The sequence below is a fragment of the Simochromis diagramma genome, unplaced genomic scaffold, assembly GCF_900408965.1.
Source record: "Simochromis diagramma unplaced genomic scaffold, fSimDia1.1 OVJJ01000348.1, whole genome shotgun sequence".
Lineage (NCBI taxonomy): Eukaryota > Metazoa > Chordata > Actinopteri > Cichliformes > Cichlidae > Simochromis > Simochromis diagramma.
Window position 1 is genome coordinate 30,870 of NW_024386755.1, and position 17,469 is coordinate 48,338.

The following is a 17,469-nucleotide window of genomic DNA, read 5'->3' on the forward strand; positions in this document are numbered from 1 at the left end:
TGATATGGTGATCCTGGGACCACCAGGTCACCTAAGGAGGGGTGCACTGGCCCAGGTCGGAGACGGAGCAGGTCAAAGCCCCCGTGTCGCTTAGTAGTGGGATTGCACCTGTGAATAGATGCTGTAGCGCAGCCTGAGCAATACAGCTAGACCCACTCTTTATACACATCCTTATACTTGTCTCTAGATCACACAGCAGCCTCATCAGTCTTTTTAATTCAAGTCCAAAACACTCACAAATCTGCTGCTCTGCTTGTCCTGCACCACCTCCACCTGCAGGACAGCTGCAACTACATCCTCCACCCTAAACACGCCACCGCCCAGCAGGTGGAGACAAACTCAAAGTAGGACATTTATTCAGGTGAATTTTTGGTTTCATATTTGCATCTTATACTGTATATAAAATGACCTGTTTTGAAAGTATCTTTATGACTCTGCATTGTTTTACATACATTATAATGAATCCAGTCCTTTTTGGTCCCTTAAAGTGTGTTTATAGAATTGTTATGTTACATTCGTTCTAATCCCTTCTGCCCTCTTGGTCAGATCTGTTTTGAAAATATTTTTTTCCAAAAAGCTGATTGCAGCTTCTATCTTGTGATAGGAATGCTCTTTCTGGTCAAAATGACTCAATATCGTTCATGAGAGACATGTTTGACATATTTGTTTGACAGATTATAAGCCAACAAGTCATTTATTTTTTTAACAGTTTAAATTCTCTGACACAGTGACCGGTTTGGTGTCTGGTTTGTGTTCACTAAGTATTTCAAATGTGTCACTGAATAGAACAAGACCTCAGATAATCCTGAAGAAAGAGAAAGAGATCAAAACTAAAAGTGAGTGACTTTATTTGTCCTCTGTCCTAAATTGCTCAATGCCTCCTCTTCCCGTTAGGTCCTCTGTGTTAATGGGTAATCAGTCATCAAATAAAGGAACTGACTGCATGTCAATAGAAACACTCTTGTTGCAGCTTCTGTTACTTAAAGGTAAAAAAGAAGTTGCTACAGAGACCAGCCATGCACCCCAGGTCTATACTATGGATCCTCCTCCTCGTGTTGGTCCATAAAGGTGAGCATTTCACTTTTAAGTGCATTTGATTGTGTCAGATGTGTGTGGACTGATGCCACATGTGTGCGTGCAGAGCTGCATGTTTGTTACCCACAGTTTTACTGCGTGCGCTCTAGGGTCCCTGCAAAAGACCGACTACGACTATGTATATGAAACGTACGATGATGAAGAGCCCGTGCACTGCTTGTTCACAGAGAGCATCAAAGGTGGATATGTCAGCTACTCCAAGGTAACAAAAGTAATATGTGCACCTGGGGGAGAGGTTTAAGTAAAATGCAAATGTACAGCATTTTAAATAGTGTAAATATTCAGTTTTAGTTCTCATAGTTTTAGTGCAGTTTTAACGTTGCTGACAACAGAAGAATTAGAAAGTTGATTTTCTGGTTATGATAAAAAAACAAAAAAAAGAAAATAAAATCCAAGTGATGCAACAGGGACATGGCTTTACTGGAAAACCTCATGTTACCTAATCTGTTTATTTAAACAACTGTTTGTTTCCTCGCCAGGGAGGGGTGGTGGGCAGCGTGCTGACCTATCACTGCGGTCCAGAGAAATACCCGTCCCCAGTTAGCTACAGGACATGTGAAGAACATGGGGAGTGGTCGCCCATGAGACTAGCCAATGGGAGGCTTGCATCTAGGGCCACATGCAAAGGTAATGTTGATGATGATGATGCCTTCGGTATCATACACACATGAAAGCGGTCCCATTCTGGTGTGCACATACATCTTCCTCTCACCCAGACGTGCTGTGTCCGGCTCAGCTGCAGCTGGATCATGGTGACTTCTGGCCCAGGGACCAGTGGTTTGCTGTTGGGGCGACACAGAGCTTCTCCTGCCAGGAAGGCTTCACCCTGTATGGCTCAGCTGAGAGAAACTGCACTCTCTCTGGGGAGTGGACGGGAGAAACTCCCATCTGTAACAACCATGGTGAGAAAAGAAGAAATTAAAAAGCAAATCTTTCTGTATGAATCATATAATTTTAAGGAACTCCACTTACGTTTGCACGGGTCTTCTTCCAGTTTATCACACTTGCTTATGCTGCAGTTTACACTGCAATGATAATATTATTTCATTGTGACGTGCAAATATTCTGATGTCTCAAAAAGACCATTTGCATAATTTCAACATGCTACATAGTTGCTTTTTTTTATAATAAAACCTAATTCTTTAGTCACTGTAATAGTGAAAACATGAAAAGCCTTTTCAAAGATGCTGAAATTCCCAGAAATCACTATTTTATATTTTTTGCATCTGTTTGCAAATTCAGCTGATGACTGTGACGACCCGGGGATCCCACCCGGTGCCCTGAGGTCAGGAGGCCGGTTCTTCAGGGGAGAAAAGTTGACTTACCGGTGTCAGACCGGTCTGGATCTGCTCGGGTCGGCTGAAAGGTTCTGTCTGGAGCACCGGGAATGGAGCGGATCAAAACCACGTTGCCATGGTGCTTAAAATTTACAGTTTTCTGCCTATAATTTCACAGGACATTAATTCTTTAATAACAAAAAAAGAAAAGAAAATTGAGCATCATGACAGCAAATTAACAATGTGTTGCTTTGTCACAGGTCCAAATACCTTTGACTCCCCCAGTGCTGTGGCTGCAGCCATGACGGGATCACTTGCAGGACTAATGGATGTACTGTCACCTGACGACAAAAAGAAAGGTGGTTACCATGAAATGTTAAGCACATGTTGATATAATTGGAATACACATAATCAGTAACAAAAAGGCAAAAAAAAGAAAAATCCACTTTGTGTGTTTAAGAGGAAAGCATTTCCTTTGGCCGAACCTTCCGCGTGGCTGAAGTCAGCCGTATGCACATCTACATCTTACTGGACACATCAGGAAGCATCGAAAGGGAGGAGTTTGAGAAATCCAGGGATGCCACCATTGCTCTGATCAGAAAGGTCAGCATTGAAACAGCTCAGCGTGACGACCTGAGACCCAACAGTGAAATCCTTGATGCACTTATGATCCTAGTTTATGTGTCTTCCTCTTTCAGCGAGTAAGAAACCCACTCATGTTCTTCATTTTTTCTCCAGCTGGACAGTTACGATGTAAAGTTGAATTTCCACGTGTTGTCTTTTGCCACCGAGGCCAAAGACATCGTTGACATCATGGAGGAAGAAAGTGGTAACATTGACGACGTCATCTGGAGCATCATGGATTTTAACTACACGAGTATGACTCTGCTTGTTCTGCCTTTATTGGAAAACCACGTCTTTTGATCTGAGTCAGTCTGCATAGCATCACAACTGTGATGCATTTATTTCCATAGTGATTTATTCCTCTTTGTTTGTTCACGTACAGGCCACGGGCGCAAGACAGGCACCAACATCCACGGTGCTCTAAAGCGCGTCGAAGAGAGGATGAGCATCTTTAAGCGCAACAACAATCAGTTTAATGAGACCCAGAACATCATCATCATAGCAACAGATGGTGACAACACTCGGAGACACTGTTTTAATGCTGTATATATTACACTAAGTCTGAATATGTAAGATGATATAGTCTGAATAGAATGAAAGTCTGAATACATTGAGTGACGTTACAAAGGATTTGGGGCCATCTTTATATATACAAATATATATATATTAGGGGTGCAACGATACTCGTATCGATATTGAACCGTTCGGTACAGTGCTTTCGGTTCGGTACGCATATGTATCGAACAATACAAAATAAATTTTTAATTTATTTTATCAACTTTCCTTCTGACAATGCTGTCTGTGTTGAGCGCTCAGTGGATCTGCGCTCGACAGTGCAGCCTAGGCGGAGTAGTCGAACGCAGATTCACTGAGCGCAGGGCAAGCTAGCAGACAGAAGTTAAGCTGTGTTGCAACATGGCAAATTGAACCTCCCCCATCCTCATTCAGATCTGGCGTTTGGAACTATTTTGATTTTCATGTGACGTATGACTCTGAAGGTAAGCGCGTCATGGACTAAAGTAAAACAGTATGTTGGATGTGCCACGCAATGCTCAATTACATGGGTGGGAGCTAGTGTGTTAGCGCAGTTAGCTCGTTAACGTGTTGGCCGTCCAGCCCCATGCACGGGTGATCTGCGGTAGCTCGTTAACGGAGATTTGCCGTGTTGTGGCGTTAACGTCATTTCAACGAGATTTATGCTGACAGCACTAGTGGGAACACAACAAATATGACTGCACATTTACTCTGACAGCATCCTAGTGCAAAGACAAGTGGAAGCAGACAAAAACAACAAGCACGCATGCTACAAACTTTACCCGAGTCATTTAGACAGCCGTTAGCACATGATTCTTCTTATGGGGACCTGATATGTTTAATATGCTGCTGAGAATATAGCCCAGAAGAAGCGTATAGTATAGCTTTTATTTTGGAAAGAGCCATTTCTCTGTAATAAACTCTCTTTTACAAAGATGAGTGATTCCTCAATCAGATACAGGGCTCGCAAAATCGCCTGCCCGATGTCCCGGGGCTAGCGATTTTTCCAGTCGGGCTACCAAAATCTATCTCTGCCCTGCCTGTCGGGTTATCGTAGGAAGGAAAAATCTATGTCAATGCTTTTGCATTCTTTCGGAAATGTAGCTGGGTAATTATGTCATTGGCATCAGTGGGCCACTGTCAATATGTGACATATTGAAATCGCGTTTGAATTTGCGCTTGTTTTTTTGCTTTCACTTTGCAATCGCGCGAACTGTGTATAGAGAGCGACAGCACTGATTGGTGAGTGATGATAATTTGTGCACCAATTCCTCTGACGTTGTCTTATCAATCGTTAGCTTACTATGCAAACATGACAAGTGAAATCTCCCGCAGCAAGCTTAAACATGTGAGAGGTTGATCGCGCAGAGGATCGCTGAGCGTTATGTGAGTGCGTGTGTAAAAGCAGCAGGATATATATTGTAGCGGGTCAGGGCTGTTCGGGGTTCTGTTTGTACAGTTATGTTTTGTTTATGTTGCCATAGTGACAGGTGACGCCCTCTCGCTGCGACGGTGTGTCCTTCCGGGGTCAGAGGGCGCCCTGTGTGTTGTTGTTGTTGTTGTTGCTGTGCTGTTGCCGCGCTGAGCAGTTAGCTAGCGGCAGTGTTCTTCTGCAGATGTCAATAAACGGCTGTGCTCCCTGGCTAGCTCACGGGAAGCAAGACCAAACGATACCTCCGTCTCCTCCTTGTCTGAGCTCGCCACAATATTTTAGTTCTGCTGAGCCAAATAAGACAGGTCAGGGTGAAGAAGTGACAGCCAAAGAAAAGCTTACCACAAAACGGAAAAGTTATGACAAATCAGACTATAAGGCAAAAAGAAAGTGCAGCTTTATGGTTTCATGGACAAAAGAATTTCTGTGGCTGCAATATGACAAGCGAAATAACCAGGGCTGCACATAAGTGGTCCGCAGGTGCGCATTTGCTGTCAAAATAAAAAACGGGCACAAGATAAGAAGTTGCAACGCGTGTTTGCATACATAAGATTTTCAGGAGGAGGACAGACATTTGTTTAGAACTCTTAAAGATGTCGAAGAAGCAAGCTCCTTTAAGCAATTACTGTGATGTTCCTCCACCTCCAAAGAAATGTCAGAAGGAGTCCGAACCACAAAAGAAGCACGTATTCTCGGAAAAGTAGTTGCAGGAGGTGAGCTGGCTTCAAACAAATGATGAACGCACAGAGGAATGTGCCGTGAAAATTTAATAAATGACAAATTAAAAAGGCATGAACATTTTTTTTGTATCGAAAAAATATCGAACCGTGACACCAAAGTATCGAACCGAACTGTGAATTTTGTGTATTGTTGCACCTTTAATATATATATGTAAATGGCCTGTATTTATATAGCGCTTTACTAGTCCCTAAGGACCCCAAAGCGCTTTACACATCCAGTCATCCACACACAGGTGATGGCAAGCTACATTGTAGCCACAGCCACCCTGGGGCGCACTGACAGAGGCGGGGCTGCCGGACACTGGCGCCACCGGGCCCTCTGACCACCACCACCAGTAGGCAATGGGTGAAGTGTCTTGCCCAAGGACACAACGACTGAGACTGTCCAAGCCGGGGCTCGAACCAGCAACCTTCCGATTACAAGGCGAACTATATATATCACATTGTAACACAAAGTGTTTCTGGAAAAGCACTTTGTAATGCTGGTTTTAAAAGTGCTGTACAAATATCATCAGAAAATAAAAGTCAACATTTATTCTGTCCTAATGTTTATCTACCCACAGGTTACTCCAACACAGGGAAATCGGCTAAGATTGTCCTCACAAAGATCCGGCATTTGCTGGGTTATAGTAACCCAGACCCAGACCATACAAATGAGAAAATGCTAGGTATTGTGATGGAAATAACATATTAAAAAGGTTGAGCTGGAGTTGGCGCACTTATCTGCATTTATGTTTCCATGTGCACTTTCAGACGTCTATGTGTTTGGCGTCAAGGAGAAGGTGAACAAAGAGGAGTTGAATTCTTTGGCCTCAAAAAAACGTGGTGAGACTCACGTGTTCATCCTCAAAGATTATGACAAACTGGGAGAAGTGTTCAACAGCATCATTAGTAAGTGGAAGTCAACCCTCCACTCTAACACAAAACAGCCAAATGAAACAACATTAGTGATTTATCTTTCACATTTCATGCTTGTTGAAAAAAACAAAAGTGAAAAACTGAAGTGGAAACATTCATTTGTTTAATCTATAAATCAGGTGACGAGAGTGTGACCATGTGTGGGGTGGCTCAGGAAGACATCTCCAAGGATGAGCAGGACGGTGGGAAGAGAGCTTACACCACCCCCTGGCACGTGACTCTGAAATCAGTAAGAACTTTATTTCAATAAGGAATTCTTTGTGTTCAATATTATCGAGTGGATTTTTACATACTGACATTTTTCCTTCCCTGTAGCCTGAATGGGGAAGGGACAAGTCCTGCTTTGGATCCATTGTAAGCCAGAACTGGGTGCTGACGGCTGCTCATTGCTTTGCCAGAGAAAGCACGGGCAGTGTCCCACGGCAGCTGGACATAGAATATGGTCAGTGGTTATTGTGGAAAATTCTTAAATGTGTAGATCAGGACGTCAATATCATTTTACACTGTGGGGGTGGATTCCCATTCATTTCCTTTCGACCGGGAGCACCACAGATGTAACAAAGTTGATAAAAACAGTCAAAATTGAACGAAAGAGGTGCTCATCACTTTTATATGTTCAAGTGCATAGTGTGGAGGATGTCATAAGGCCTTGAAGCAATCAGATGTAAAACACAATATTTTGGAGTTTTTTAATTTGTAAATCAGTCATATTTGACCCGAACACAACAGGAGTATTTAATCCTAGTTTAGCTTTTAATGAATAAACTGCAGGTGCTAATCATTGTGTTATAGGCTGTGGTTGTTTGTCCTCAGGTCTCCCACCCTCCCAGTCAAATGTCAAATTTAAGAGAGTGATCATGCACCCCAGCTACAGCACCAGCGCACTCAAACACAGAAACGTCTCAGAGTTTTATGACTATGATGTAGCTCTGGTGGAGACAAACAGGAGCATCCCACTGTCATGGATGGCCAGGTAAGACGAGTTATACATTGTGTGCGTTTCTAATCCTCTTGTCATGCTTATTGTCTGTGTGCCGTACAACAGACCCATCTGCCTGCCATGCACCGTACCAGGCTCCCGAGCCATGAAGAAAGTCAACTCTACCTGTGCAGACCACAGTACGTGACCTTTACCTTCTCCACAACGTGATTTGTGATGAGTCTGTTATAGTGTGACACAAAACTGAGGATAAATCGTTGAATAAATGATAATTTATTCTGAATAAAATTAATGTTCCAGGAGTGGAGTTACTAACGCTCGAGCAGACTCCTGCTTTTTTCAATCATAAGATCTCAGGAAGCAACGAACGCAAAGAAACACATATTCATACAGGGCGTCAGGTGAGCGCTGCTTTCATCTTATCATCAGTACTGTGTTAACAGGGATTTGTTACAGTGCATCATTTGTCTGCAGAGGCTTGGCTGTGTGGAGAAGGCAAGGAAGCTTGTGGAGCACACGGATGTGACTTTGGATGAGTTTGTACCTGACAGATTCCTCTGCTCTGGGGGAACTGCAGGATATCAGGATGCTATCACCTGCCAAGGTCTGGTCTCTTCTGCATAGTAATCCTAACAGTTTGACCAACATCGGAATCACCTAACAGCTCAATGCGTTTCTTTCTAGGCGATTCTGGTGGGTCCCTGTTTCTGCAGAAAAAGAAGCGCTACTTTCAGGTCAGTTTGCCGATATTTATAAGAGCCTAACTTTGCTGGGGAATCAGGATCAAAGAGACAGTTTCCTTCTCTAATCACCAGGTTGGTGTGGTGTCTTGGGGCATCGTAGATGTGTGTAAAATAGCATACACAAGGAGGCCTCCTCCAGATGCTCGAGACTTTCACATTGACCTCTTCAAGATAATGCCGTGGTTGAAGCAGCATCTGGGGAAGGAGATCCAGTTCCTGCCTGAGATAAACTGAGCGGGTCCAGGATTAGACTGCAGATTTCAACAGAGCAAACACAGAGGAGGTGAACTCTCTCCAAACTTAAATACTTACAACCAATCAAATAGATTTTCTAAAGCTTTATTGACATATTCAAGCTGTGCAGTAAAAATACACAACGTACATACTACGTGACGCATCAAACTACTGTTATGTTCATTCATACAGATGTTCAACTGGCCTTTGTTAAAACACCGTTTTAATAACGTCTCTGATTTTGGAGTTGGACTTTGTGGCTAGAGATCTTACTGAATGCAGCTTGAAAACACTGGGCTGAAATAAATGTGGACGTCTGCTGATGTTACTGGGTACCATTTGTGTTTTTTCTTTGTCAGTAAAGTAAAAGGTGTCCAGTCAGCCCTCAGAAAACTGTCTGAACAGAGTTTCTGATTGCTTGTCTTTGAAGCTTGGAACAAAATGGATTTGGAGGATCTCGGAGAATCCCTCGGAGAGAGCAGGAGCCTGGAAATGTTTCCTGTTCAGGGAGAGACGGAGAATCTTTTAGAATAAAGAATTAACCCGGTACTGAAAATGGTAGACATGGGCCTTTTGCTACAACAAACAAATATGTCTTAAACTTAAAGAATGAGGGAGGGAGGGCTGTCCTTCCTGACCAGTGTTACTTACTTATAGCTGTGGAAAACCATGTCATTGACCTTGGCGTGTTTGCTGTCTGACGGAGCCATCTCACGGAACTGCCGACAATAATGATGCTTTTTAAAAAAACACAACACAAAAACCCACGAGTGTATAATGGGGCAGTGTGGACGAGTGAGTCATACCCTGTTGTTGTGTTTGGCCTGCTCCAGAGTGGCAGAGAAGTGAAAGCAGCGACAAGGAACACCTGCTGCTTTGGCCACATCCACATAGCTACAAAATACACACAAAGGAACAAAAATAAAATGATGAAACACAACAATAACAATCACTTTGAGAGCATTTTTCTGTAAGGGTAAAATTAGTGCTTGTCATGGCTCTTCTCTCTCTCTTTACTTATCAAACTTGAAATACAGCACCAGAGTCAAACAGTCTGTCACATAATTCAATGTATTACACTGAGCTGATTCCAGAAACACCAAGCAGATAAGTGACTCTATTAGACTTCAGTGTAAACAGAAGGTGAATATCTCCACCCTGATTGCAAATATCTGATATATACTTTGAATGTGATGGTAGATACTGGATACGTGTTCATCTTTGAATGACTCCCCAGCCCAGTGTGTACTCAGGTCAGGTGGATTTGAAGATATGGGTGTACTATGACAAGTCAGGACACACACCCACACACGCACTCAGACTGAGGTGCTTTACCGTTTGCGAGACTCTGGGTCTGGATTTGTGTTGTCTACGGTGACGCTGCGGCCCTCCTTCAGAGCGCGCTCACATGCCGACACGCAGTTTTGCCACGAACCGAGTGTGTCCTGATCCGGAAACAAATGGAGAGGTGTCAATGTGTGTGAATAAATGCTTTGAGTGCTCAGGGAGAGTAAAAAAGCACCAGATAAGAACCAGTCCATATATACCATATAGATAATTTTCACTATAGTTAAAATAGTTCGGTGCAAAGACAAAATTAAAGTGGATAAGCACATATTGCCGCAAGCGCCACTCACCCTGTTGACATAAATGTAGCCCTTTGGAATAACGTGGGTGTGGAAGAAGGTGGATTTACCCGCTGCAGATCAAAGGAAGACAGAATGAGATCAGAAGGGTGTTTGTCAAAGGTGAGAACAGAACGATGACTCTGTGGTTTTCTTACATGCTGGGAATCCCACGGCAACAATTACTTCAGTGTCACCGGAGGTGAGGGAGGCAGACGGTGGGTCGTACAGCCTGGCAGCAGAGTCGAGCTTAGTCTAGCGATTTAAATAAAGACAAGCGTCAACGAAACACTGAAGCAGAAGACATATATAGTGTAATATGTACAGTCTATATTGTACCCACAGGGTTAAATTCAGGCAGGTTGTAGGGGGCGCGCTTCCAACCCAAAAAGTACTCCTCTGGGGTGTAGAACTGTAATCCGATGTTCAGAGCAAACTATGACATAAGAAATATACATCCTCCGTTAACATAAAGAGACAACAGGTAATACTTGACATGCCACAAAAGATCAAGAGTGTAAATAGGGTTTCCTCTAAGCTGCTAACATAGCTCTTACCAAGCGATCACTGCAGGAGAAGTCCTTTTTCTTCTTCCCTGGAGCCCAGTTTTCTGGTCTTCCTGCGGCATCTGAGCACAGATGTAAGTCACACACTGTGTGTGCATGTTTGTGCAGCTTGTATGTGATTGAGTTAATGCGTAGGTTAATTTAGGAAGGAGACGGGGGAGGGACTGAAGTTAGTTTAGTCTCCAAACTGCAGAACTTAGTAGGTAACGCACAATTTAACAATGGTTAAATGTTCAAAAATAGCCCGACATTTTCTTCTGTTTATGATGAAAACAAGTTTGTGCTCTGTGACAACAGCTGGAATAAATGGACAAAAAAATAAGCAAACAGGAGAAAAAATAAAACATTAAATGTACTCGCACTTATATAACACTGTTCTAGTCTTCCTGACACTAAATGTGCCATACAAGTCCCACTTTAGATTTGTTTAGCACTTAATTCTATGCATTTCAAGCCTCTCTCTCTCTCTCACACACACACTCCTACTTGTTACTCAGTATTATTTCAGATTTCAGCATTTATACTCTTCACTGCTGGGCTCTAGATAACAGCCAGTCCTGCATTACATATGGGCAGCTCACTGTGAAAAGAAGCTGGGATCACTCACCTCCAACATAAAAACTCTGCATCATGTCAACAGTCACGTCATCATTGGCCTGAGCGGGAAACATACATGCAAAAACATTCAAACTAAATAATAATATATTTTTTAATAAGGACTTGCTGAAACACAAGTATACAGTGGGGCAAAAAAGTATTTAGTCAGCCACCGATTGTGCAAGTTCCCCCACCTAAAATGATGACAGAGGTCAGTAATTTGCACCAGAGGTACACTTCAACTGTGAGAGACAGAATGTGAAAAAAAAATCCATGAATCCACATGGTAGGATTTGTAAAGAATTTATTCGTAAATCAGGGTGGAAAATAAGTATTTGGTCAATAACAAAAATACAACTCAATGATTTGTAACATAACCTTTGTTGGCAATAACAGAGGTCAAACGTTTACTATAGGTCTTTACCAGGTTTGCACACACAGTAGCTGGTATTTTGGCCCATTCCTCCATGCAGATCTTCTCGAGAGCAGTGATGTTTTGGGGCTGTCGCCGAGCAACACGGACTTTCAACTCCCGCCACAGATTTTCTATGGGGTTGAGGTCTGGAGACTGGCTAGGCCACTCCAGGACTTTCAAATGCTTCTTACAGAGCCACTCCTTTGTTGCCCGGGCGGTGTGTTTTGGATCATTGTCATGTTGGAAGACCCAGCCTCGTTTCATCTTCAAAGTTCTCACTGATGGAAGGAGGCTTTGGCTCAAAATCTCACGATACATGGCCCCATTCATTCTGTCCTTAACACGGATCAGTCGTCCTGTCCCCTTGGCAGAAAAACAGCCCCATAGCATGATGTTTCCACCCCCATGCTTCACAGTAGGTATGGTGTTCTTGGGATGCAACTCAGTATTCTTCTTCCTCCAAACACGACGAGTTGAGTTTATACCAAAAAGTTCTACTTTGGTTTCATCTGACCACATGACATTCTCCCAATCCTCTGCTGTATCATCCATGTGCTCTCTGGCAAACTTCAGACGGGCCTGGACATGCACTGGCTTCAGCAGCGGAACACGTCTGGCACTGCGGGATTTGATTCCCTGCCGTTGTAGTGTGTTACTGATGGTGACCTTTGTTACTTTGGTCCCAGCTCTCTGCAGGTCATTCACCAGGTCCCCCCGTGTGGTTCTGGGATCTTTGCTCACCGTTCTCATGATCATTTTGACCCCACGGGATGAGATCTTGCGTGGAGCCCCAGATCGAGGGAGATTATCAGTGGTCTTGTATGTCTTCCATTTTCTGATGATTGCTCCCACAGTTGATTTTTTCACACCAAGCTGCTTGCCTATTGTAGATTCACTCTTCCCAGTCTGGTGCAGGTCTACAATACTTTTCCTGGTGTCCTTCGAAAGCTCTTTGGTCTTGGCCATGGCGGAGTTTGGAGTCTGACTGTTTGAGGCTGTGGACAGGTGTCTTTTATACAGATGATGAGTTCAAACAGGTGCCATTCATACAGGTAACGAGTGGGGGACAGAAAAGCTTCTTACAGAAGACGTTACAGGTCTGTGAGAGCCAGAGATTTTCCTTGTTTGAGGTGACCAAATACTTATTTTCCACCCTGATTTACGAATAAATTCTTTACAAATCCTACCATGTGAATTCATGGATTCTTTTTTCACATTCTGTCTCTCACAGTTGAAGTGTACCTCTGGTGCAAATTACTGACCTCTGTCATCATTTTAAGTGGGGGAACTTGCACAATCGGTGGCTGACTAAATACTTTTTTGCCCCACTGTATGTTACACTCACATAAACACATTAAAATACATACACTCATTACACCATTGGATCGTTTTTAATGGTCCTGTTCATTAAAACTGTGTTTGTGGATCACATGACTTTTTAAAATGATTTCATAATCAAATCAAAGGATTTTTCATTTACTTTTTGTTGTCTTACTCTTCTTTGTTTGAAATGAGAAAAGATGAGTGCGGCTTCTATGACTCATCACATCTGTTAACTGCTTCTTTGTGCAGGCTGTGTCTGTGTAAATAACAGATGAGGTGTGGCTCTTAAGGGGGCGTGTGCGCCTTTTTCATGGATGTTACCTGGCATTTACCTTCTCACATAGGTGATTCCACATTCCCATGACTGGTTTCCTGTAAATACCAGGACCTGTTGCTACAAACACCTGAAACACAGACAGTGAGATCACCTATAAATAGTACTATAAACAATGGGAACCAGCTCATGCAACATGACCAACCTGCACAGGCAGCTTCAGAGTGGCAAGGATGTCCTCCACTTTGGACTTGAACACTTCTGGTCTCAGTTTGCCTTTAGCAATCCCCAACTGGTTGGTGAAGAAGACCACCTGCAGGACGAGAGACAAACCCAGTGACAAATGCTGCCAGAGCAAATCAAATTTAACCTTGCAAAAGTACACTTTAGCATTAGCATCACATTAGCTTCTCCTCACCTTGTAACCTTTCTTGAGCAGGCTGGCTAGCTTGGGCTGAATCTCTGGGTACAAAATTCTGGTAATTGAACACAAACAAACCGTGAAAGTCTGACAAACAATCTGGAAATGAAACTACGAAAAAAAAAAGAAAACACAGACACTTATTTGTAACTTAATAAAATCAAATAAAATGAAATGAGAAAGATGAACAGGAAAAGCTGAGGAGTGCAGACGTACTTCCAGTCGTCTGGTGCTGTGGGAAAGACTTTGCCAGACTTGGTGGTGATGATGCAGCCATCAATGTCAAACCCAGCGATCTGGAGTTAGAAGAGGCAAATTAGCCATATCTTTCACAAAACCTTGTGCATAACACATAAACCTGAATTTTAACATCTTGTTCATCTCCGAGTCAAGCTCATCTGCTCATGCAACTCTGGAGTGTAAGCCCACGACTGCACGCATCGTGAGCACTGCAGTTCAAACAAACCTTAAACTCGTACAGGCAGCAAGCACCGACTCCTCTGACAAACTGACCCAAATTTCACATGAAGGATCATCGCTGGTGATGGCAGCCGGGCCTTTCACACAGCGAGACCAGGAGCATGCTCAGTGCCCCGTTCCCCTCCTCCCTGCACCCAGACCTCAATACCAAAATCTCTGCCCACTGCTCACCCCACACAGCATATTTGAATCCATGTGACACACTGGAGGTGATCCAGCAGTCACTGGACAGACACAAATCAAAGGGGACAGGATGGGAATTCCACTGAGAAATGTAAAAAAAAGAAGCAGCTGTGATGGAAGACCTCCAGAGGAGCCTGAGAAGATGATCTTGAAGGGGTAAATGGTCATGATTTTAATCAGGTAAGGCTTTTTTATTTTGATGGGTGCATTTTCTGACCTTTTGGATCCCAGTTCACACAATAACAAAAAGAGTTGCTGATTAATTTTCTGAGAAGAGCTGAACATGATATGCTCCAGAGTTTTTAGGTCTTTCGCTCATTTGAACGTTATATAAAACACTGCCTGCTGTAGATAAAGACTCCATATCTGCTGATCATCTGAATGAATCACTCCCCACCTTGTCACTCCCTTTGACACCAACAGCTGTGTAAACCATTAAGCTGCCAAACTGCTGCCAGCTGCTCTTTAGACTTGGTTTTGAAGACGATGACGGCTGATTGCTGCTGCTCTCCTCTGTCAGGGACTTTTTGGCAAAATCCTGAAGGTACTTGAGCCGTTCGCCAGCCAGTCTCTCCTCCTCATCCTCCTCCTCTTTCATCTGCCAATCAGAAGCTTCCTCCTCTATTCTTTGGCGCTTCACCTCAGGTTGCTCTTTCTTTGGGCTCAGTTGCCTTTTAGATGACTAAATAACAAGGAACAAAACAGCAATTTCTCTCATTCTGGCTCCTCTTTATACATATGCTTGTAGACAGCTAGATCCATGAATCAATACATCACAGAGGTTTACCTTCATGGGAGAGCTGGGGAAGAAATCCTTTATGTTGCGTTTGGGTGTGGGACTGGACTGTGCCTCTTTTTCTTTTGAACTCGTCCCTCCTTTTGTCTTATCTGCTGCTTTCAGCCCTCTCTGTGCCGTGCTGGAGGTGATCCCATTGGAGCTTAGAGAGTAGTTCAGTGTGAATGGGTGGCTCTGGTTAACTAGGTAGAGAGTACCTCCGTGGCTGAGTTTACCAGACTGACCCCGGCCCAGCTTCTCACCATCCAGAGAACTGGGGTTGGGACCCAGCTGTGGAGAAATGGACATTGGACTGTAGCAGTTACAGTTAGCACATGAGCTGTGAGGTAACAAGAGTGGACAAAGAGGACAATGTGCTGACATCAGCTTTGAACATAATGACACGCCGGTTGCTGTGGATCAGGTGTAATTGCTTTGGGTTAAATATTAATTCGCGGTGATGTTGAAGGGAGTGTGCTCTAGTTTAATAGGCAGGGTCATTATTCGACTGTGGAGGCACCCAGTGTTTGTTCTTCATACCTGTGTAACAACAACATCCTGGTCTGCAAAGCAAGCCACCACCTTCACTGTAATAAATAAAAAGACACACACACATTTCGTATGTATACACACCTAGAGCTGGGACCAAAAAAACTAAAAGAAGACAAAACAACAACTTTCTAACTCATTTTAATGCAGATTTTCCATTTAAATGCAGTTTTTATTTTGCAATATGAAAACTAAATGCATAAAAGAAATGCCTCGGCTAATTTTGAAAATTACCATGTGCCATTACATACAGTACTGTGCAAAAAAGGTCTTGAGCCACCCATGTTGTCTTTATACTTTAACAGACTTGTTTTTTTTAAATAAGTCTTGAGTAATAGTCCTTTTGGATTTCTCAAGGTCTTCAAAGTTTTCTTTGGACATTAGCTGCTTTTTCACTCATTTTCAATCCACTCCTTGTACCTGACCGTTTTCAGAGAGATGTTTTTTTAAATTTTGTTTTGTTTTATTTATTTATTTTTTTAGGCCACTTAACACTGAACTAGTCAAGGAAGGAAGTAGTGTTGTGTCTTTAAATAAAAGTTAAAAAAACAATTCCAAACTGTGTTGCAAGAACACAGTCATTTGTTGCCATTTCTTTAATTGAACCTATGAGAAATATCAAAGATAACTCAGTCTGCCAGGCAAAAAACTGTATGTTTGCACCAATATGGTGATTCCCAAAAAACTATTGTAGGGCACATCTGGCCCCACTAAAACATTTATATACATACCTACTGATTTTCAAAGAGAAAAAAAGTACCAGCCTGGTTCTTTTTCTTGCTCTATTTGACTCCCCGTGGATGCAATTTTAAGCTCCTCACTTATTAAGTACATATATCTGTATGTAAAACTGTAACCAAAGTTCAGTCATCATGAGTTTAAATCCGTTAGTGACTTGTAGAGTGAATGCAAGACACTCAAAACACAAAACTCAGTCAGCCCCACTGATTTACTTTCTCACATAAATACATGAATGAATTAAAGCTTACAGCCACATTAGCAGTATTTTCTTGCGTTGTACACTGTAAAGTAATTTACAGCTTTAGGATGGTTTGTTATAAAGTTAAGCTTCAGCAGAGCACGAGCACTAACAGCTTCGCAGATTTAAATCTAGAGTTTCGCGATAAATGTGGCACATAAGCGGGACGCCTCACCCTGATGTCTGGAGCACTTCTTATCTGTGACACCAGTGTCCGGACCCCGGCCCAGAATCACAGCCCGTCCATCTTCCAGGGAGATCCGAGCTCCAGAGGCGCCAACCAGCGTGCAGGACATTCGAACAAGCGGCCACAGAGAGGCTGTTTGCCCCTTAATATGTTGTGTTTAAGAGTTTTTTTTAAGTCAAGCCAAAGTACAGGACATTAAACGGCCTCACGCAGTAGTGTTTAACATCATTACAACTTCAACTACCTGAATTTCTTTTCGTCTTCTAAAGAAAAACTTGAAGAATGTGTGAACTACAAACTACAGGGGTCTGATTTTGCAGCGTTGTCCCCGCGGTCCGACGCAAAAATAACTACGTTTAGCAACGTCGTCCCCGCGTGAGGTTCCGCTCAAAGTGTAGGTTACATGAGCAAAGTCGCAGTCAAGCTAGCAGGAGCTGAAATTATTTGGTTTCTTTTCTTTTCTTTTTTTGGGGGGGAAAGTCAGCATTGAAATAACTTTTAAAGTTTTTTTTAAAAAATAAATATACATATAATGCGTAATGTAATAATGATAATGTA

At 42.8% G+C, this 17,469-nt stretch overlaps 2 protein-coding genes across 2 annotated transcripts; one reads left to right on the forward strand and one right to left on the reverse strand.

Moving 5' to 3' along the window:
* The first annotated feature begins 931 nt into the window (after positions 1-931).
* si:ch1073-280e3.1 (complement C2) lies at positions 932-8,831 on the forward strand. Its single transcript, XM_040023977.1, has 19 exons — positions 932-1,068; positions 1,185-1,297; positions 1,575-1,722; positions 1,812-1,997; positions 2,338-2,511; positions 2,633-2,731; positions 2,833-2,975; positions 3,111-3,249; positions 3,379-3,507; positions 6,266-6,370; positions 6,456-6,593; positions 6,740-6,849; positions 6,936-7,062; positions 7,434-7,593; positions 7,666-7,739; positions 7,861-7,961; positions 8,035-8,164; positions 8,245-8,294; positions 8,376-8,831. Exons 1-19 carry the CDS (start codon positions 1,017-1,019, stop codon positions 8,535-8,537), a joined length of 2,340 nt encoding a protein of 779 aa, XP_039879911.1. The 5' UTR covers positions 932-1,016; the 3' UTR covers positions 8,538-8,831.
* On the reverse strand, positions 8,627-17,236 carry LOC120728808 (polynucleotide kinase 3'-phosphatase). The gene is made up of 17 exons (XM_040024004.1): positions 16,900-17,236; positions 15,737-15,783; positions 15,209-15,487; positions 14,819-15,103; positions 13,975-14,054; positions 13,756-13,813; positions 13,543-13,650; positions 13,396-13,467; positions 11,336-11,384; positions 10,720-10,790; positions 10,506-10,598; positions 10,321-10,417; positions 10,175-10,236; positions 9,873-9,982; positions 9,344-9,431; positions 9,189-9,256; positions 8,627-9,036 (listed from the first exon to the last, which is right to left on the reverse strand). The coding sequence occupies exons 1-17, from the start codon at positions 17,018-17,020 to the stop codon at positions 8,916-8,918; spliced, it is 1,809 nt and encodes a 602-aa protein (XP_039879938.1). The 5' UTR covers positions 17,021-17,236; the 3' UTR covers positions 8,627-8,915.
* Positions 17,237-17,469: the final 233 nt, after the last annotated feature.